Source organism: Brachyhypopomus gauderio, chromosome 18 (assembly GCF_052324685.1).
Source record: "Brachyhypopomus gauderio isolate BG-103 chromosome 18, BGAUD_0.2, whole genome shotgun sequence".
NCBI classification, from domain to species: domain Eukaryota; kingdom Metazoa; phylum Chordata; class Actinopteri; order Gymnotiformes; family Hypopomidae; genus Brachyhypopomus; species Brachyhypopomus gauderio.
The window spans coordinates 18,846,942-18,868,770 of record NC_135228.1 but is presented as its reverse complement, the minus strand read 5'-3'; the positions used below and the strand labels follow the sequence as shown (position 1 = coordinate 18,868,770).

Here is a 21,829-nt window from a genome sequence, read left to right as displayed (position 1 = left end):
GCAGGAACCTCCACCAGCTCTGTGCTGCCTGTGTGAGCAGGAACCTCCACCAGCTCTGTGCTGCCTGTGTGAGCAGGAACCTCCACCAGCTCTGTGCTGCCTGTGTGAGCAGGAACCTCCACCAGCTCTGTGCTGCCTGTTTGAGAGCAGGAACCTCCACCAGCTCTGTGCTGCCTGTGTGAGCAGGAACCACCACCAGCTCTGTGCTGCCTGTGTGAGCAGGAACCTCCACCAGCTCTGTGCCTGCCTGTGTGAGCAGGAACCTCCACCAGCTCTGTGCTGCCTGTGTGAGCAGGAACCACCACCAGCTCTGTGCTGCCTGTGTGAGCAGGAACCTCCACCAGCTCTGTGCTGCCTGTGTGAGCAGGAACCTCCACCAGCTCTGTGCTGCCTGTGTGAGCAGGAACCTCCACCAGCTCTGTGCTGCCTGTTTGAGAGCAGGAACCTCCACCAGCTCTGTGCTGCAGTGCTGCTTCTAGCCACTTTGAACTGGTGTCCATATTAATCAATATGCCTCTTTAATCCAGCTGCAGACAGAAATTTCTTTTTGCTGCTGGTTATTCACATAAACGCATTACTGTCTGGCTGTTTTTAATTCACTTGCACTGAGCATTTCATCAGTATGCAGGATCGATATGTTTTGTTTTTGTTTTGTTTTTTTCTGGAAAGAGCATCTGATTTTAAAGCAGTATGTAGAGCAAACATTTTTTTTCCTCCCATGATAAGCAGATTATGAAACAAATTACATTTCGGAGTCTCATTGGTGTACAGTTTGCCCTTGTGACCTTGGCACTTGGGATTTTTCCATGGCATTTACTAAACAACACAATCCTCCTCCTCTTCCTTGGAGTAGAGATGAAGAAATGAAGGTCATGAACTGATGAAAATGAGCTCCGTGCATTGTGCAAGCTAGTAGATGGTGTTGTGTCCCCACTGCAATGTATGCAGTTCAGAGAGCTGTCTGGATCATGTGTCTCTGCACGTGTGTGTGTGTGTGTGTGTGTGTGTGTGTGTGTGTGTGTGTGTGTGTGTGTGTGTGTGTGTGTGTGTGTGTGTGTGTGTTACTGAGCGCACATGGGGAGGAGACACACGTAATTCTCCCAGTAGAGCTTGGCCACTAAAGCCAGTCAGTTCATCAGTCGTAGGGGCTTTCACGAGTGCAGAGCTTGAATTTCCCGTCCCCCGCACCACGTCTGGGTGCTGCTGGGTGGGCGTGATGCCCTCGCTCGGCCCCCCGGGGGCAGACAGACGTGGGCACAGCGGCGTGGACGCGGGTGGCGGTGTTGCAGCAGTGTGGAACAGCGAGAGCGATGGAGACGCGGTGTCCAGTCACGTCGTGTTCGCTGGTGAAAGGGGGAGCGAAAACTCGCGCCTCTCCCTTAATGAGAGCGCAGCGCCCCGTAACGCTGCTTCCCCCGCACAATCACAAGTGGCGTGAAGAGAAAAGAGCCGAGAACTCTGTGAGAGGGAGGAGGGGCGGGGCGTGAGTTAGCCAGCACGTGTGTTGGCCAGCGCGAGTGTGCATGTGAGCACTCACAGTTCAGGCCATGCAGCGGCTGTATTCCCACACTGTGATGTTGTTAATTAGTGGGAGTCCTGCAAGCACCAGGGGCTTTGACGTGAAGGCCAGGCTCTCCCTGCGGTTTTCATGCCTCCGTCGCCACTGCCCACCCCTGCGTGTTCGGGCCCACGTGTGTGACGTGCGCCCCTGCGTGTTCCTGCCACGTGTGTGACGTGCGCCCCTGCGTGTTCCTGCCACGTGTGTGACGTGCGCCCCTGCGTGTTCCTGCCACGTGTGTGACGTGCGCCCCTGCGTGTTCCTGCCACGTGTGTGACGTGCGCCCCTGCGTGTTCCTGCCACGTGTGTCACGTGCGCCCCTGCGTGTTCGGCGCCATGTGTGTGACGTGCGCCCCTGCGTGTTCCTGCCACGTGTGTGACGTGCGCCCCTGCATGTTCCTGCCACGTGTGTGACGTGCGCCCCTGCGTGTTCCTGCCACGTGTGTCACGTGCGCCCCTGCGTGTTCGGGCCATGTGTGTGACGTGCGCCCCCTGCGTGTTCCTGCCACGTGTGTGACGTGCGCTCCCTGCGTGTTCCTGCCACGTGTGTGACGTGCACCCCTGCGTGTTTGGGCCACGTGCGCCCCTGCGTGTTCCTGCCACGTGTGGTCACGTGCGCCCCTGCGTGTTCGGGCCACGTGTGTGACGTGCGCCCCTGCGTGTTCCTGCCACGTGTGTGACGTGCACCCCTGCGTGTTTGGGCCACGTGCGCCCCTGCGTGTTCCTGCCACGTGTGTGACGTGCGCCCCTGCGTGTTCCTGCCACGTGTGTCACGTGCGCCCCTGCGTTTCCCTCCACAGCGGGCTACAACAACCTGGAGGTGGCGGAGTACCTGCTGGAGCACGGAGCAGACGTGAACGCGCAGGACAAGGGCGGCCTCATCCCTCTCCACAACGCCGCCTCCTACGGGGGTGAGTGTCAAATCACAACAGCAGGTGACCACAGAGGGGGCGGAGCTCGAGGAGGCGGGGCTCCAGGAGGCGGCCTGTGGGTGTGTGCTGCCACTGCATTAATGACACTGCCCAGCGGGGCCCAGCTACAGCTGCAGGCCCGCCCGCCTGTCGGTGCCTGCGTCTAAGCTGTTAGGACAGCCCGGGGCACTTGATTGGCTGGAAAAGGCCTTTTGGGAGGGGCCCACAACCCTGGCTCACATTGGCCTGGTGTGTGTTCCCACATAGCCACATAGACCTGCATGTGTTGGGGCTGGTACTGCTCAGCCAACACAGATGGCAGATCCACACAGAACAGAACAGCATAATGACTCGGACAAGCAGGCATCCCATCAGCCCTTGCACCATCCACCTTCCCACAGAACTGCTCGCCGTCACAAATCTGAAACATATTCTGAAATATCACTAACAATGTACAAAAAAAATGTTTAGAATAATGTGCTGAACATCTAAACTGGTTTGTGCCGTTAGTTGAGAGTGAAGAGTGATTTGTTATGAGCAGCTGTGATTAGAGTCTGTAGTAACTCACGTGCTCGTCTCCCCACAGCACGTGGACATAGCAGCCCTGCTCATCAAGTACAACACGTGCGTGAACGCCACGGACAAGTGGGCCTTCACGCCGCTGCACGAGGCCGCGCAGAAGGGCCGCACGCAGCTCTGCGCCCTGCTGCTGGCCCACGGCGCCGACCCGACCATGAAGAACCAGGAGGGCCAGACGCCGCTGGATCTCGCCACGGTAAATACCAGAGCGAGCCAGAGAGATGGAGCGGTAGAGAGAGTCGGGAGTGTGTGGCGTGAACGTCCCGGGTGTGTGTCGCACAGGCGGACGACATCCGGGCTCTGCTGATGGACGCCATGCCCCCCGACGCCCTGCCCAGCTGCTTCAAGCCCCAGGCCACGGTGGTGAGCGCGGCCGTCGTCTCGCCCGCCTCCACGCCCTCCTGCCTGTCCGCCGCCTCCAGCATCGACAACCTGGCCGGACCCCTGGGGGAGCTGGGGGCCAGCGCCGCACCGGGGCCCGCCGACGGGGCCGCCGGCACAGAGAGGAAAGAGGGAGAGAGTGAGTGCGGCCTACACACACACACACACACACACTGTGGAAGGCTAGTTCTAAAACAGCTTTTGTTGGTTTTTCTCTGTTTGTAGTCACCATTCTGGACATGAACATCAGTCAGTTCCTGAAGAGTCTGGGGTTGGAGCACCTGCGGGACATTTTCGAGCGGGAACAGGTGACAGTGCTAATGTCATGACATCACGGGCGTGGCTGTCCACGCCCCCCACTCCCTTCACAGCCATACCACGCCCCCTCTTCCTGCACTGGAGCCCTGCTTCATCTCTCTGTCCTTTGAACCGTGTGTGTGTGTGTGTGTGTGTGTGTGTGTGTGTGTGTGTGGGGAGCCGAGTAAGCTGACCCCTACTCCCTTACTTTGATTGATGGGCCCATGCTGCTGTTGTCTTGCTGGGCGGAGGGCTGATCATCATCGCCCTGAGCCTCCTCTTCCTCCTGTGTGTGTGAGGAGCAGTGGGGGTGGCGGGGGGGGCGCCTGCTCATTTCCACATAGATGAAGAGGCGGAGGCCCCTGCAGTGGCCTGAGAGCGCCGCGTTAGTGGGGCAGCTGGAGGGGCTCTGATTGGGACACTGGCTTTCATCGCAGCGTTTAGGGCTCCCTCCTCCCCTCTCTCTCTCTCTCTCTCTCTCTCTCTCTCTCTCTCTCTCTCTCTATCTCTCTCTCTCTCTCTCTCTCTCTCTCTCTCTCTCTCTCTCCCTTTTTTCTGGATTTTTTCCCTGCCATTTCCCTTGCTTTCTTTCTTTCTCTCTCTCTCTCCTTGTATCTTTCTCTCCCTCTTTGTGTGTGTGTGTCTCTCTCTCTGTGTGTGTGTGTGTGTGTGTGTGTGTGTGTGTGTCTCTCATGACTCCAGAGGAGTGAAGGAGCAGCATTTAGTCAGAGAGAACCTTTTTGCTGGGAGTCTCAGTTCACTGCTCAGACATCATCAGTACACACACACACACACACCTCTGCATGGCTCTGCCTCTGCCTTCAGCAGGCCTTTGGGTTTGTAGCGGGCCGGTGCCTGGGGCGTGTGGGCGTCTGCCCCTGCTGAGTGAGGAGGAGCAGGGAGCAGGCCGAGCGCTCCAGGGCTAACGGCCTGTGGCAGCCCCATCATGGCCGTACTCCACCATCAATAAATGGGCCATTGAAATAGGAAGTGTGTGAGGGAGAGCCATGCAGACTGACAGCTCGGGGTGCTGGGTGAATAGCAGCACTACAGGAGGGAGGGGGGCATTAGCCTCCTGCTGCTACCTCATCTGCCTCCACACATCTCCTCTTCCGTCTGCACACGCCTACACACTCTCATCCCTGACTACAGCAGCCATTACCAGCTCTGTGTGTGTGTGTGTGTGTGTGTGTGTGTGTGTGTGGGAGAAGTTTTTATATTGAGCTGGCTATGATTAAGGAATGTGTTCTGAGTCATACGTTCTAATACTTGGCCCATAATCTGCGAGTTGATCATCTTTTGTAGGAGGTTTTTGTGGTTGCGTGCAGGTCGGGGTCATGGACTTTGACAGGACAGTGGCTGGGCTTGTTCTGATTGGCTGTGCGTTCCCTGCGTAGATCACCCTGGACGTGCTGGCTGACATGGGCCACGAGGAGCTGAAGGAGATCGGCATCAACGCCTACGGCCACCGCCACAAACTCATCAAGGGCATCGAGAGACTGTTGGGAGGCCAGCAAGGTCAGCTGGGCCCGCTCAGACCCGACCCGCTCACACACCACTGCAGGAACCACTGAAACGAGCGTGTGTGTGTGTGTGTGTGTGTGTGTCCACCATGGCAGGTGCCAATCCGTACCTGACGTTCCACTGTGCGAGTCAGGGCACCATCCTGGTGGACCTGGCCCCCGATGATAAGGAGTTTCAGTCGGTGGAGGAGGAGGTGAGGGGGGCGAGTGGAGCTACACCTGCTCACGCCTCCAACAGCTACAGCTGCTCTCACGTACCCTGCAGTCCATGTTTGAAAGCCCTTTTGGGTGTGTGTGTGTGTGTGTTTCAGCTGCAGAGCACCATCAGGGAGCACAGGGATGGGGGCAATGCAGGGGGAGTCTTCAGCAGGTACAACATCCTGAAGGTAAGAGCTCAACCTGGGGCTGCGCAAGACCAAACATGCACCAAGCTCCATCAGGTGTGGGGGCTCCAGGCATCGCTGACAGGCGGCTTGTGTCTGAGCCTTTGTGTGTGTGTGTGTGTGTGTGTGTGTGTGTGTGTGTGTGTGTGTGTGTGTGTGTGTGTGTGTGTGTGTGTGTGTGTGTGTGTGTGTGTGTGTGTGTGTGTGTGTGTGTGTGTGTGTGTGTGTAGATCCAGAAGGTGGTGAATAAGAAGCTGCGTGAGAGATATGCACACAGGCAGAAGGAGATCGCAGACGAGAACCACAACCACCATAACGAGCGCATGTTGTTCCACGGTACGCTCACAGCACATGTAGCCCCGCCCCTCACTCCCCCGCAGCTCCGCCCCTCACCCTCCCGCAGCTCCGCCCCTCACCCTCCCGCAGCTCCGCCCCTCACCCCCCCGCAGCTCCGCCCCTCACCCCCCCCGCAGCTCCGCCCCTCACCCTCCCGCAGCTCCGCCCCTCACCCTCCCGCAGCTCTGCCCCTCACCCCCCCGCAGCTCCGCCCCTCACCCCCCCGCAGCTCCGTCCCTCACCCCCCCGCAGCTCCGCCCCTCACCCTCCCGCAGCCCCGCCCCTCACCCCCTGCAGCTCCGCCCCCCCCCCCCCCCCGCAGCTCCGTCCCTCACCCCCCCGCAGCTCCGCCCCTCACCCCCCTGCAGCTCCGCCCCTCACCCCCCTGCAGCTCCGCCCCTCACCCCCCTGCAGCTCCGCCCCTCACCCCCCCTGCAGCTCCGCATCACACCCCCGCTAGCAGACTCCTGCTGTGTGTCTTCCTCACAGACGTTGTGCCCTTTTCTCTTCCTCCTCGTCACCTGCTCCTTCACTCAAACCTGCCCCCCCTTTGCCCCCCCCCACAGGTTCTCCCTTCATTAACGCCATCATCCACAAAGGCTTCGACGAGAGACACGCCTACATCGGGGGCATGTTCGGCGCAGGCATCTATTTTGCGGAGAACTCCTCCAAGAGCAACCAGTACGTCTACGGGATCGGCGGCGGGACGGGCTGCCCGGCCCACAAGGACCGCTCCTGCTACGTCTGCCACAGGTACCGGCTCGCCCGGGCTCGGGCTTGCACCGCAGCGTTACGTCCAGCGGGTGGCACTGTGGCGCTCTGGTGATGTTGTGGCGCTGTGACTCCAGACAGATGCTGTTCTGCCGTGTGACCCTGGGCAAGTCGTTCCTCCAGTTCAGCGCCATGAAGATGGCCCACGCCCCTCCGGGACACCACTCGGTCATCGGGCGGCCCAGCGTCAACGGCCTGGCCTACGCCGAGTACGTCATCTACCGAGGAGAACAGGTGAGGCTTCCACCGTGACGTTTTAAGGCAGGCTAAGCAAACAGAGCTACAGCTGATGATGGTGGCTTGTGTGTCTCAGCGTTGTTTTGTAGTTCTCCTTGTATGATTTAAGCCATTTATATGTTGTAACTAACTAAAGTTGTTACTATGTTACCAAGTCTCTCTAGATCAGAGCATCTGTTAAATGTAAATATTTATGTAATATGTAAATATTATAAATGTCAATGTTACATTTTACTGATAAACCTTCCTGTCTGGAACAGAAGGGCTTATGTTGTGTATTTGACCACAACCGTTCACTGGCTGTGCTCTTGTCCAGGCCTACCCAGAGTACCTCATCACATACCAGATCATGAAGCCGGAGACTACCGCACAGCCCCCAGCAGCAGCAGAGCAGAAGTCCTAGTGACTGGCTGGCCCGCCCCCGGCCCCTGGCTCCACCCCCTTTGTCACGGCCTCCTGCGCACAGCTTGGACTGTTACTCCAACACATGCCACACACTCACTCACTTTGCTTTCCGTTGTAGTCCCCCCCCCCCCCCCCCCCCTCAACACCTGGTAGAGTCGTGTTGGCATGTGCGCACTCTGACCCCGTACCCCTCTGCTGGGAGACGGGCCCAGGGGGTCAGGGATCAGAGGTCATGGCGGCAGCCGCAAATTTGAGGGCTAAGTGGAGGCGGACAGTGGAGGTTGGAGAGGACGCCAGCTTACCGCCTGCTGTTTATGATCATGGACGAATGACAACAAGTGACCTCTTTACCCCCCCTTCCCCTTAATACGGTTTTAATCCAGTCCCCCGACGAGCATTACACACCATGTAGCTTCATATGTTTCAGCCATTTTATTGTAATTTGTTGTTGTTGTTGTTGTTCTGAATGATTTTAAAGATGACGTACACTATGAGATGGACCACGCCACCATTGGCTCAGTAGGGACCTGCCATCTCTGTGAGCCGTTTCCCCTCCACGTTGCTCCTCGAAGCCATTCAGCTGCTCCTGTTGTGTCGTAACTGCGCTTCTCTTTTCTTATGAATTGTTACGAAAGCCTTAGAAAGGTTTCTGAGTGGGCGCAGGAGATGGATCACATGGAAACCTGTTCTCTTTAAAAAAAAAATAAGCCTTTAATAGTGAAATATAAATACCTTCATATGGGAGTGTTTGACTTTGCACAGGAAAACTGGTCAGAATTTTCAAGCTCATTATCATAGCAGAATCAGACACATCTGTTTTTTATCGACTTGCACTTTTAGACTGGATTTAAATTATTCTAAGAAGATTGATGTTAAATAGAAGCTGTCCTGTGTTGTTCTGGTTGTGTTACGCACAACGCCTTGGAGAACCTGGAGGTGCCGTTTACTGATGGAGAGTGGCTTCATTAGCACTGTATATGAAGTGGGAGCTCCTGTCCCTCCAGATCTGGCCTGTACCTGCGCGGCGGACTCTGGCTCTGCTCCTGGGATCACTCTTCATTTCCTCTGCGTTTATGGCCACATTAAGTGGCAGTTGGTTTTCCAGGCCTCCATTCCAGTAGATCCTCTTCGTTTGAGACCCAGTAACTTATCTCGTCTTTCTGATGCGTCAGCAGCTCTGGTCACAGAAGCCTGGTGGGGGGGGGTGTGGCTGGAGGTTTGCGTTGGGCCGTGTGCGCCCTGGCAACGCAGCCCGGATCAGCCTGGCTTTGGGCTACAGACAGTCCCGGCGCTGAAGCAGGGCTGGTCTCTGCACTGAAGTTAAGGCTCATGTTCTACTCGAGAGAGAGAGAGGCCTCAAACGTTGACACGCTGCTACTGCACAGTTCACCGCTCTTCTCCGTCTGGGGAGAGAGCTCACCACCACCACTGACCTGCTTCACCTCTTTCCTCTTTTTCCTCACCCATCTAATTGATTTCCTGTTTTTTTTTGTGTGTGCGTAATTTAACCATATCCTGCAATGGGCCGTTAAATTGCGGACTAATTGAACTCCCCTCAATCATGTAAACCAGTCTTAATTAAAATACATACGTCACATGTGCCTACTGTGTGGAGTTTTTCTTCTTCTCCTGGACTTGGTAGCAAGTTTCCACCTGTTTCTCTACAGGAAGGAGATCTGAGCTGATTCTGCTGAAGACAAGGTGTGAGGGTTGTGCAGCCAACTTCCTGAGAGCTGGGGGGGGGGGGGGGGGGGGGGGGTGTGTTTACATATTAGAGCCGTTATCAGCCTGACTGCACTACAGCAAAGAACAGGGCTGATAATCAGGGCTCTTGTTGTGAACAATATAGAGGAAGGATGTCATCACTGCCACCCATTCACCTTTACCACTTCACACGAAGCCAGTTTTATAGGTTGGCCAGTTTGAAAGGTACTGATAGGTTGACCATATAAATAGAATAGCAACTTGTTTTCTCTGTAGAAACTAGGGGTTCTGTATTATTCAGTATAATATAGTGTTATATTTTCAAATACTGAGTGCATTTCACTGCTGTTCCACCAGAGGGCTCTGTTGGATTTCCCAACATGCTCCTGTCATTTTCTCTTGGAAGAAATAAGGTTATGCTAATAACTCAATGGCTCATCTGCTGAATTTCAAGTTAATTCAAATTTTTTAATAAAACACACCAGTCTTTCAGTAAAGAACATTGTTATATTTAACAATGGAAGTGAAGGAATAAATAATTTACATATACAACAAAACAGTAAGGTTTAAAAATCGAACCCTTCGGAGTGATATTGCCAGGGGCAGTCAGACTAACATTTGAGTTGACAGGTACAATTAAAAAGTATTGCATTCTTCAATGATGTGATGACAAACCATGTAATTTACACAGACAAAATAAAGCTCCAATGAGTAACAAATGCACAGTAATTAGCTGCTGTCTCTACTCCACTCTTGCAAAACAAACCGGAACAAAATATTGCATCACTTAAATGTGCTCCATCAAATGTTTCCACATTCATCAGGAAATGAGGACGGGTAGAAAAATGTTTTAACCAATGTTCAAATAAGCTCCACTCATTAAAGAAGGCTAAGCAATTCAAATGTAGGTCCTCATGGAGAAGTGTGTGGTAACATCATAGAGGGGACGTTTAAGGTAATATGTACTCATAGGAAGGCCTTGGACAGTGGGCATGTCAGCTAATGCTAATTCTTAGGTTTTCTCCAGTGTAGTAGAACATGGGTGGAGGTGGTTGTGTGTCCTACCCACCCGAACATGTTTTGTAGTAACTAACAGAACTACACTTACAGAACAGAGTGGGATTACAGTGGCAAGACAAGTAACATGAGAATCTGAGTAGTCTCCAGAAATAAATATACGTACCACAATAAAAGAAGAAAAACCCTTCTGCACTGGAGATTTCCAGTGATCATCTGTAAGGCATACAGCAGAAACGAGACTGGGTCTGCTACTGTACAAATGAGCGAGAAACAAAAAGCATGATCACACAATGAGACCTTCGAACTCCACAGTACTGTGGTGAGGACGGGGAAGAGGGAGACGTTATTGCTGTCTTGTGGGAGTGGCGGAGAGTAGAACGTGTCTATTGCAGATCGAAATGCTTTCGTCACTTTGCAAGAGTCGCCCGTCGGTCTGCCTTTGATCTTCTGAACCTCCGGCGAAGGCAGTGCGCAGGACACACCTGCCCAGGTGAGTCAGCGAATGCTCCAGACCTTCTCTGTACAAGGCACTCACAAAAGGGGGAAAATAAAAACCACCAAACAACAAAAACCCCTTAAACGAAAGACACCCCCCCCCCCCCATGAAACCGCAGTGCCACCCGGACCCAGCTCTGTCCCTGCTACAGTCTTTCAACCAGTCCTTTTTCTGGCTGGAGGGGGGGGGGATGATTAATGGGAAGCCCAGAGTCCCAAAGCCAGCATCCAGCACCTGTCACAGCTGAAAGGCCTTCTGCTTTCCATCAGGAGGAGGAGGAGGTGCGGGCCACGTGTCCCAGGTCCTACCCCTCCTGTCGGACCAAACATACCACTTGCACAGCAGAGCTTTGGAAGAACCCTTAGCAAATGAAAGAGGTGCTCCGACCTCAAGGGTTAGTACACGTCACCGTTCTAACAGTTCTGTCCCAGTTAAATTGGTCAGCGATGGCCGTGAGACCAACCTCAACCCCCTTCTCCACTCAAACAGTTTGAATCTGAGGACCGAAACAATCAGGGATTCCTCGCTGGTCGACGAGGCTTCTGTGCGGCTGCTGCCCCCCCCCCCCCCCCCCACCTCCCCTCCCCTGTACTCAGTCAGGAGGCAACACTAAAGCACATGTCCAGTACGGGGTTGGGGTAGGTGTCCTCAGCAGCTGGGCGACGTGGTGATGGGACTCTGCAGGTAGGAGAGGCCGCCCGGCTGACCGTGTGGACCCACCGAGACGGGGAAGCTGAAGATGTAGGGTGTGCCGGGCGACGCGGAAGACTCGGCGGCCAGCGTGGCCGAGGGACTGGCCGCCTCCACGGCGCACGAGGTGGCCAGCACCTGCGACTCGAACTGCAGCAGCTGCCCCATGAAGCTGAAGTTGGGCGAGATGATGCTGCGACGCTGCTTGACGAACTCGAAGGCCTCGTCCAGACGCACACGCTTCTTCTTCATCAGGTAGGCCAGGCAGATGGTGGCCGAGCGGGAAATCCCCGCCTGGCAGTGCACCAGCACGCGGCCGTTCGAGTCCTTCACGGAGTCTGCGGGAAGGGGGAAAGGGAGGAGTCAGGGCGGAGTCAGGGAGCAACACGGCCCTTTTAGCGGTGGGTTGACGACAAAACGCATGCTGTATCGAGAGAACGTCATGACTGCCAAGTCAAATTCAATTTTATCGATTGACCCTCACTGTTAAACTAAAGGGTTGGGGTCAAAGGAAAAAGTGCATCTGACACCATTACCTCTGATGACCAAAGACGGCTAAATGATTCACCAACAAATGTCCAACACCTCTAGTGAGAGGCCTATTCTCAGTACCGCCTGGGGTGGGTTTCACACCCTCCATTCCACTAAATGTAAACATTGACGCCACTAACAAAAGTACAAAAATTAATGAAGCAGAAAGATAACACAAAAGGAATGGGTACCATACCCTCTCTGGTCCGACACAAACTGCTCATCTTATAAATATTCATATTCCGTCTGCCTCTGTGGTAAGGTTTAACCACAGTCTACTGGTTAGTAAGGACCGTCATGAAGCGAGATGTGAATTCGAACGCTGACATACAGATCTGAAGAATCCGAGTGTCCCTAAATAGTGGATGAGTCACTCCAGCCCCACTGTGACGCAGACGCACACGCTACTGTAGCCCCCCCTCACCCTGGAAGACTCCCAAATGCAGCAAATCCTGTGTCAGTGTTGTGATCTCCTGCGGATGATGTCAGTGTTGTGATCTCCTGCGGATGAGTTCTGTGCTGTGCTGAAATTGGATCTGAAGGATCCCCTCTCAACCCACCCACGGGCTTGGAAATCCCTGCCCGAGAGCCCCGCCCATGCAGCCCACAACACCAGCAGGACCCCTGCCCCTCTGAGCACAAGCCTGACATTCCCCACATCACATCGACCAGCTGCAGAATCTTAGGACTAGGCCTAAATATTACAAAGCCCTCTCTAATACATTACCGATAAACCAGCTTGCAAACGAACACACACACAAGTCACTTTGCTGGTTTTAAAAAATGGATTAGAGATTAAAACTGGTCAAGCATAAGGATAGTTCTGTGATGCAGATGAGTCTGTTAATCACTGATGGAGCTGATGCAATTCACAATAAACAAAAACACCGAGCACCATCAATTAACCAAAAGACCGACACGCCCAGTTGATCTGCACGTGCGAAACAATCACATTCCATTGTCCAAAAAAAATTAGGTCTGGCTCACTTGATGAAAATCGAATTGGCGCGTACCTATGAATTCAATGGCTTCGATGAACCAGGAGCTGATGTCCTCTTTGTGGTTGTCCTCGACCGGGATGCATTTGTACAGGTAAGCGTCCTCAAAGTGGTTGGGACAGTTCGAGGACACGTTCAGTAAAGCAGAGATGCCCATACCGTCCAGGGTTTCCCTTTTAGAAGCGTGAAGCGCGCTCCCGAGGAAGAGGAATGGGAGAATCTCCACAGGTCCACCCTGAAATTACAAATAAATATATAAATATGCAAACAATATTTAAGCTTAATTGTCGTTTAAAGTTCACAACGAAGAAACCCCAGATTTTTAAAGCTTCCCTGCTGTTGTGAGATTGGATAAGACGTGTCGCTTTGTGTGTATATATTTATATAATTTCCGACGACAAAGGAGCACCATTGACTTTTTTTTCCGTGCAATGTGTAAGAAATTCCGAATATATTTCCGAAACACAGACAACGAAAATTAAAGAGGCCATCAACATTGTTTAAGCATTCCTCTTGCACAAAATAAAAGCTTACTTCTAGTCTCCAGAATTAAAGCGGATGAAGTGGAGACACATGGTTTAAAACGTTTCATAATATCACATCCTCAATCGGAACCAGACTATCGATTTGGGCCGCTGTCGTGTCAGGAAATGGTCGATGAGTAAAACAGTTGGGGAGCGGGGCTGGTGCATCCGGCAGGGAACATCCCCCCTCCGGGCACGAATACAGGCCCAAAGCAGATATCAGCCGGAAAAAAGGGCTTATGACACCAATCAACGAGCCATTTATCGTCTAGCCATCAAACCGAGCTCCGAGGCAGCCGTGAAGATGGTGTAGCTGGTTACCTGGTCGTGGTGGGGTGTTCCACACGACGTGCAGCTGCTCTCCACACTGGGCTGGGCGCTGGACGTGGGCAGCGTTTTGGTTTTTAAACAGTAGTCTGGATATTGTGAGAAAAATTTATCGAAGCCACCTGTGGAAAATAAATGTTTATAGCTTTAGTACGTCTTTTCACCCAAATAGTGTTACGCGGAACGTTTAATTATAGAGCTCTCGGTCTGTTTATGGCTGTTCGTGGAAAGATGTATAAAAGGTTCCACCCCAAAACAAAAACCCCCATCTAGTAGACGAGGCTACTAGTTTGGTGTCGTTTCTTACGTTTACAAAACTACACTACACAAAACTAGCCTGTAAGACGACACATGTTCTATAAATGACATTTTCCACATTTAGGACAGGGTGTACTAGGCCTATTGCAGTTTGATATGTAAAGCATGCAACATGATAGAAAGCTTTCATTTTAAGAGCAGAATCAAGCATATTTTATTGTTCTGCAATGTAGGCCAAGGTAGTCAAACGGCTTTGGCTTTGTAGGGGCAATAATATATGAACAATTGTTTAACATAGGACGAAAATGGCATGAAATGAATCAGATATTTAGAATATATAGAACTATATACATTACAGATTTGTAATATTTATAGTTTTACTAGATCACGGATGCTGAAGACATTGCGCACACCCAGATATCACTATCTGCATTACATCATTATTGTGGAGCTGACTGATTACATGATGGCAAGGAAAAAAATGATTTATTCCATACCAAATTGTTTTAGACAATGAATTAGATATATATTGTGATGTAAACTACTGATTCATTCCAGTCAAGCAATGGTTACGGAATGAGATGTTTGCTTATGCATTGAGTCGTATAGTTGTTTTACCTTTCAGCAGATAGACTTCTGTCCTAAACGTGTCCCTGCACAAAGCATTAATCACCAGGGTGATTGTGCTGTCGTTTTTAATAGTGTCTGCATCTGAAGTACGTTCGTCATACAGGATAACGGCGGAGTACAGCCCTGACATCAGCCTGCCTTTCACTTCTTCGTCCCCCGACAGAATCTGGTCCAAACTGACTGAGCCCTTCGCTCGTCTTCGAACGATGGTATTGCACCGAATGTTCACGGCACCCCTGATATGGCCAGCGCTAAACGCCAGGAAAGACCTGCAGTCCAAGACCAGACACTTCTCGCTGTCGTCCTTCATCAACCTTTTCAAAACGCTGCAGTCCATTTCGCAAAGTTGATCCATCAAGACCATTGTCCTCCGCCACTGGCGACAAGCCACGATTAAACTTCGGTTGGTTTTATAAAACAATAAGTTACATCCAAAGCTGCCTCTACGCAATGTAATGTTGTGTTATCCTCCTGAGAGCGTTACTACCACGGGCAGTTAGCTCTTTCCGTTTTATGAATGGGGCTCAGACGCCCGCTCCATAAAAGGACCGTGGCGTCACAATGGAGATGACGTCTTCTACTAGCACCATTCATTACCCGCGCGCTCTTTTCTCTCATTCATAAAAGAGCCAAAGACAGGTCTCAGCGTGGCTTACACTGCCACTTAGCTACCTAATATTTGTTATATTCAAATTATCCAGCGGTTAAAAGAAAAAAATAACAAAAGATTCAAACAGAAAATAGATGGTACACAGCCAAGAAGAAGTGTATTATAAGACCACAGGCTGCAGGACATTTATAGAAATCTATCAACGAGCCTTGTTGGTTTGCGCGATAGATATCAACACTCCCTGGGTGTCTTATTCTGTAGCAAAGCGCTTACTGTTCGCAATTTTGAGTCAGGGAATTTAAACAGCGTTGCCTTCTCCTCTAGAGCGCGATCATATTTAAAAATAACAGAGGATCGCTGAACACGGTGCTTTAAATTAAACGTTTAAATAGTGGTTATTACTGAAAGTCAGATCTACTTGGACAGTAAATAAGTATTTAGCCTAATACGTATTACCTAGTTTAGTCTAGTTGTATTGGAGGAGAAAACCGCCCACGGGTTAATTATTACTTTATTTAGGAATCGTAACAGAGTGGGTTCCTCAAACCTTTGGTTTCTTTGGTCTTAACTGAAAAGGCCATCTATTGTTTTTTAAACACCCCTTGGAGATAAGTATTTCATAAGTTAGCCAGTTGAAGGAAAAACGGCGTGTTGGCAAAATCATACAAAACAGTGCGTGCGTGCGTGTGTCTGTGTCTGTGTTTAAATAAATTATATGAGCCACAGTCTGTTGCCATTTAAATGAGATAATGCTCATGATGATGAACTAAACGATAAAAACGGAAGTGATGAAAAGGAAATAAGAAACACTTTCAAAACATCTTTAATCTTAAATGAACAAAATACAGATTTCTGCTGAACAAACGTTTGGATGAAGTTTATGGTGTTCTACTCAGCCTGACCTGTCCAAGCTGTTTATAGGTCTGGAGCTTCACACATAGGTGAGGTTAGGTCTTGAGGAAAGGATGTCAATGATAGACAGTCATACTGTTTCCAGCTGAATTGTCAATATAATTTTTTGTCTATTTATTGAAACAGTAATGTGGGATTTGAGTAGTACACACAGCAGTCACACTCCAAACGTGTTCCTCCAAATGTCTTCTGCATGTTTCATCTTTGTGTTTGGGTGTGCTATGATCTGTCCGGATGTTGAATCTAAAACATTTGCATGATTCATGACTCACCATTATTTGCATTGCCTTTGCCACCCCAGCCTGACCTAAGCAAGGTCAGGGTGATTCTTCATATCCTGGAGGTGATAGTGTTCTTTTAATAACACACCCTTTTCCAGCTCACAGCCAGAAAGCAAGCAATGTGCAGGTGTTCATATTCCCCCAGAAATGAGCCGTTATCTGGCCTTTAGTTGTAAATAAAATAGTATGTTTATATGTTTATATGTTTCCCTTCGATTGTTTGCTTCACTGTCTGCTCCTGTGAAGCGATACACGACAGACACAGGAAGTGCAGTCTCCCCGTACCCACACGCTGCCCATGCAGCTACTGCTAGCTTGCTTCACTTGTGCTGTGATACCCTGGCGTGCTCGCAGGAGTTAATAAGGAGACATGTTGTTCAAACATTACACGCCTTTTCATTAAAATATTGCTACCTTGTTGTATATGAAACTGTAGGAAGTTTATTCATTTCAAACTTCACCAAATCTGTTAATAATTAGTCTTTCAAGTTGAGAAATATACTGTAGATAGAAGGTGAGTCCATTTTGTCCAAGATTCTGGTTTGGTATATTGCAAATACCCGTCCACTCTTCAAAATGGCAAAAATTTGGTATTCTTTGTCTCATGTACTCTGTATTCAACAATGTGCTTTTAGTCCAACACTCAAATAACCAATAATGTCCCCATGATATCTCATACCATGAACCTTTATCTTTTATATCTTTATTTTTATTCCAAATGTACATTTGAGTGGTTTGAGGGTAAGGTCTTGGTCTGCCTGGCTGTATTGCATTGTAGTAAAAACTGAATTATGTATACGAGTCTCTGAATGTTTCAGAATGGAAAGGGTTTGGAGTCAATGAGCGTGCACGAGGAGGCACGCGTGAACGACCGGTGACAGCTGATAGTGGCGCACAGCTATGCCCAACTGACATGTGTCCAGTAACCATGGCAGCGAGGCAGCTAGCGTATGCATGCGATGCACAATGCTCTGGCTGGGACTGGATAAATCTGAGCTGTCATAGCAACAAGGGCACGGAATATGAAGAGGCTGCATGGGGGGGGTCGATACATGGGAAGGTGTGGTTTTCTTGAACAGAGTACTTGACGTCAGTCTCAATGCTACTCTTTGATCTGATGCGTGTGTGTGTGTGTGTGTGTGTGAGAGAGAGAGAGAGAGAGAGAGAGAGAGAGCAAGAGAGAGAGTGATGAAGAGAAGTACTCTGAGGTGGACTAGCTGGGCTGAGGTGTTCATATATACACAGTACAGTGTGGAAAGTGGGATCATTTATTCCTCATGGCTGTAACAAGATGCCCGGCACAAATAGATGGGCACTCCGTCTGTCCGACTCCTCCTTGCCTTGTTGCTGTGATAAACAGGCTGTGGTTTGGGTTCTGGAGTCTGTAGGATGAGTCACTGGATCCAGGACTGTCACCCTCATTAGAGCTGCCTCTCCCTACCACCACGCAGTCTGTCTCTCCCTGTCTCTCCCTCTCCTCTCCTCTCCCTACCACCATGCAGTCTGTCTCTCCCTGTCTCTCCCTCTCCTCTCCTCTCCCTACCACCACGCAGTCTGTCTCTCCCTCTCCTCTCCTCTCCCTACCACCACGCAGTCTGTCTCTCCCTGTCTCTCCCTCTCCTCTCCTCTCCCTACCACCACGCAGTCTGTCTCTCCCTGTCTCTCCCTCTCCTCTCCTCTCCCTCCCACCACGCAGTCTGTCTCTCCCTCTCCTCTCCTCTCCTCTCCCTCCCACCACGCAGTCTGTCTCTCCCTCTCCTCTCCTCTCCTCTCCCTACCACCACACAGTCTCTCTCTCCCTGTCTCTCCCTCTCCTCTCCTCTCCTCTCCTCTCCCTACCACCATGCAGTCTGTCTCTCCCTGTCTCTCCCTCTCCTCTCCTCTCCCTACCACCACGCAGTCTGTCTCTCCCTGTCTCTCCTCTCCTCTCCCTACCACCACGCAGTCTGTCTCTCCCTGTCTCTCCCTCTCCTCTCCTCTCCCTACCACCACGCAGTCTGTCTCTCCCTGTCTCTCCCTCTCCTCTCCCTACCACCACGCAGTCTGTCTCTCCCTGTCTCTCTCTCTCCTTTCTCTCCCTCCCACCACGCAGTCTGTCTCTCCCTGTCTCTCCCTCTCCTCTCCTCTCCCTACCACCACGCAGTCTGTCTCTCCCTGTCTCTCCCTCTCCTTTCTCTCCCTACCACCACACAGTCTGTCTCTCCCTGTCTCTCTCTCTCCTTTCTCTCCCTCCCACCACGCAGTCTCTCTCTCCCTGTCTCTCTCTCTCCTTTCTCTCCCTCCCTCTCCACCATGGATCCTGCCGACTTCCCCCGTCCTCTCCCGCCCAAGTCCATAATCCATCATGAAAGCTCTGACTGTGTCTTCCACTGACGAATGCATGTGAGAGAGTTGAGGTCTGACTCTAGATGGGTCAGACATGCGTTCTCTGGTGAAATTACTTGCTTGGCTCAACCGCACAGAGGGACGTTTGTGCTGGACGCTTGTGCTGGACGCTTGTGCTGGACAGAGTTCCCGTGGCATAGCTGCCTGTCTGTGCTCTGGCCTGGGCGGGAAGGCAGCTGTAACAATGCCCCCACTGGGACAACGTGGTTTCCTACACACACACACACACATGCACACACACTCGAGCTGTAATTTGATGACAGTCAATGACCAATTTACAATAACAATACTGTTACGTTTTTACGGATGGCATATGATCATTTGGTGAGGCATATTCAAATGTTTGCTGTTTTCTAGGTCAAGCTTGAGTAAGTTAAGCTGTCAAATGTGATCAGAGTCAATACATAACTATGACGAACAGAACAGTCAGCTCAAACACTCCCTCATTCCCCACGTGTTCATTCTTGACTTTGTTTTGCATTTCCGATGATTAGCGCTGCAGTCATGTGGCCCGTAAAGTTCTAAGGAATTTCACTCCTACTGGGGTCACGCGTTTAGCTGCTCCAAGCACAGTTAAGCAATAAGCCAGCACACTCAGTCCGAGCCGATCCCAAAACATGACTCATATGTTTCACTGGAAACAGAGGGATACGGTACAGGAAAACAGGAGAATTTCTTCAAAACAAGTGCAGGCCCATTGTAATGTTCATGCCACAAACAGGCGTAAAAGAGACGAAACAGTACAGGACGCTCCCGTAACGGAGCTCTCGTCCCGTAGCCGTGTTTGCCGTCATGCATCACGGGTGGGTGCAGTAACTATTTTAAGGGTAAAGGAACAGACATGGAAAACATGGAGGGAGTCATAAGGGTAGACCATGTATGTTACGACCCTGTGGCACACAACTACCTGCGGTGAGGAGGTTGGGTTCTTGGTTCCGGTTTGCGTGATCATGGACAGTGTGTTCTGAACCTAGAAATGTCTTTCATTAAATAATGCAAATACATTCATATACTCATCCCTTGGAGATGCACAAAATATTATAAAATATACAAAGGATGGAAAATTAAGACATGGAAAAACCTTGAAATAATCAGCTGTATGCATAGCAACAAGATGCAAATTTTAATATGGTTGGTGACTGCTTTGTCCTTTCAGTGATCCATTATGGCAGCACGGTGTCTGTTAGAATAGTCAGGTCTGGTTCCTTCTGCCTCCTGTGACATGCAGCCACAGAACTGGATCATAGGGTGGAATTCACGTAAAAAGCGTTCAGGCTGCTGAATTATGTCTTCCTTAAATGTCCAACCTGGAATGGCAGAATAGCAGAGTATTTATCCTCTCATTTACTCTGTCATATGATACTGTGAGTACACACACACACACACACACACACACACACACACACACACACACACACACACACACACACTCACACACACACACACACACACACACACACACACACACACACATACACACACACACACACACACAAACACACACACACACACACACACACACACACACACACACACACACACACACACACACACACACACACAAGCTTCTGGGCATGTGGAAGCCACATCCACCTCATTCAAAATGATCTGTTTTGTATAAGCAAATCATGGAGGCAGACTGGGGGGTGGGGGTGGGGAGGATGAAGCTCTGGCCCGATCAGGCCGTGTGTGCAGTATTCCTGCACATGTGTCCCCCCCCCCCCCCCCCCCGTCTCTCAAGCTGTGGCAGCCCACTGTGGATGAGCGGGGGATTATCAGAGATGCCCGGCCCTGCCGCTGATGCCCAAGAGTCTGGAGCACGTGACAGGATTACGGGGCAGATGGATGGGGAGGAATGATATCAGACGCGGTCTGAGTGCTGCTGACCCCAGTCGCCGGAAGGGGGGGGGGGGGGGGGGGGCGGTCCTGCTGAGCCCGGCAGGCCAGACGGCAGCTTCACTGCCTCCTCGCCCCTCACACACACTGCATTGTCAGACGCGTAGGATTGGTAAAAGAAACACACAGAGTCTCTCTGCTACAGCCTAATCCAACGACCATTTATGCTCAGTTTGTGCATTTTCATATTTTAAACGCTCAGGATGGAGTGAAGAGCGTCAGTAGTGTCTCGGTGTCGGTGCACTGCTCTTTAAAGCATTACGGGTGACATCCAGCCCACGTCACCGCCTGGACCTTGGGGAGGGGGTGGGAGGCTCCACTTACAGGGACTCTCAAATGATTAAAGCTCTCAAGTCGTTTTTTTTGCAGTGCATCAATTTGTAACACATTATCTACTGCCTATTAATTAAGCAAATGAAGACGCCTTACAGGCAATGACTCGTCCTCCCCAAACGTGCACACACTCACCCAAAAGCTTCATAACAATAATCCTAGATAATCTTAACTATTATAAAAGGTTCAAAGTGATACTTGTCCCAGGACCTCATTATGATCAGCATGCTGTGATTGTGTAAGTATGTGTTTGTGTATTATGAATACATCTGTAACGTAATGACGAGACTGAGAGACATCCACGTGCAAAAGCACAATGCTCTATTAGACAAAACAAGTAAACAAAAGTCGACACGCTGGTAATTGATGTGTGAGTGCTAACTCGTGTATTCAACTTGGGGTAGTCAGGCCGGTCCGAAATCACGACGGGGTAGCAGAGTCCGAGAAGTACCAGGGGGCTAGGCAGGAGAGCAGGTCTAAAGAGTAAGCAGAGGTCGGTGCACAGGAAATCAAACAGGAGATTGAAACAACATGGGTTGGCAATACATCGCAACCAGGAAGTGAATCGAGGGTGTATATGAACAGGTGGGAGGGGGTGTGGTCATGAGTAGCAGGTGAATCTAGTTAGGAGGGTATTAGGTGTCATTCCTGACATCATTATTATGAATCTATAGTAAGTAAAATATTTGTCCGGCATGATTGTGGATAAGCATATCTGGTCTACTCTGCCATCTTTTCAACAGAGTCTGTCCAACCCCCTTTTCTCTTTAATCTGTTGTGTAAACCGATTAACCTGCTTTGACCCGTGCAGAAGGGCGTAAGCGTGGCACACCGTTCGTGAGTACGTCTTAAC

The 21,829-nt window shown here is 50.9% G+C and overlaps 2 protein-coding genes across 9 annotated transcripts in view; one reads left to right on the top strand and one right to left on the bottom strand.

Annotated features, from left to right (window-relative positions):
* Nucleotides 1-8,982, top strand: part of tnksa (tankyrase, TRF1-interacting ankyrin-related ADP-ribose polymerase a) — a 72,318-nt gene extending 63,336 nt beyond the window's left edge. For 6 of the 8 annotated variants that reach the window (XM_076980842.1, XM_076980846.1, XM_076980844.1 and 3 more), the window contains 10 exons: nt 2,359-2,468; nt 3,056-3,244; nt 3,331-3,568; nt 3,655-3,737; nt 5,124-5,244; nt 5,346-5,635; nt 5,863-5,968; nt 6,535-6,721; nt 6,817-6,973; nt 7,293-8,982. In XM_076980842.1, the coding sequence (XP_076836957.1) occupies nt 2,359-2,468; nt 3,056-3,244; nt 3,331-3,568; nt 3,655-3,737; nt 5,124-5,244; nt 5,346-5,635; nt 5,863-5,968; nt 6,535-6,721; nt 6,817-6,973; nt 7,293-7,379 (1,568 nt within the window). In that variant the 3' untranslated portion in view covers nt 7,380-8,982. The remainder of the gene's footprint in view (nt 1-2,358; nt 2,469-3,055; nt 3,245-3,330; nt 3,569-3,654; nt 3,738-5,123; nt 5,245-5,345; nt 5,636-5,862; nt 5,969-6,534; nt 6,722-6,816; nt 6,974-7,292) is intronic. The other 2 variants (XM_076980845.1, XM_076980848.1) reach the window with 1 other exon arrangement.
* Nucleotides 8,983-11,177: 2,195 nt separating this feature from the next.
* dusp4 (dual specificity phosphatase 4) lies at nt 11,178-15,063 on the bottom strand. Its single transcript, XM_076980160.1, has 4 exons — nt 14,548-15,063; nt 13,666-13,793; nt 12,836-13,055; nt 11,178-11,629 (listed from the first exon to the last, which is right to left on the bottom strand). The coding sequence occupies exons 1-4, from the start codon at nt 14,921-14,923 to the stop codon at nt 11,250-11,252; spliced, it is 1,104 nt and encodes a 367-aa protein (XP_076836275.1). The 5' UTR covers nt 14,924-15,063; the 3' UTR covers nt 11,178-11,249.
* Nucleotides 15,064-21,829: the final 6,766 nt, after the last annotated feature.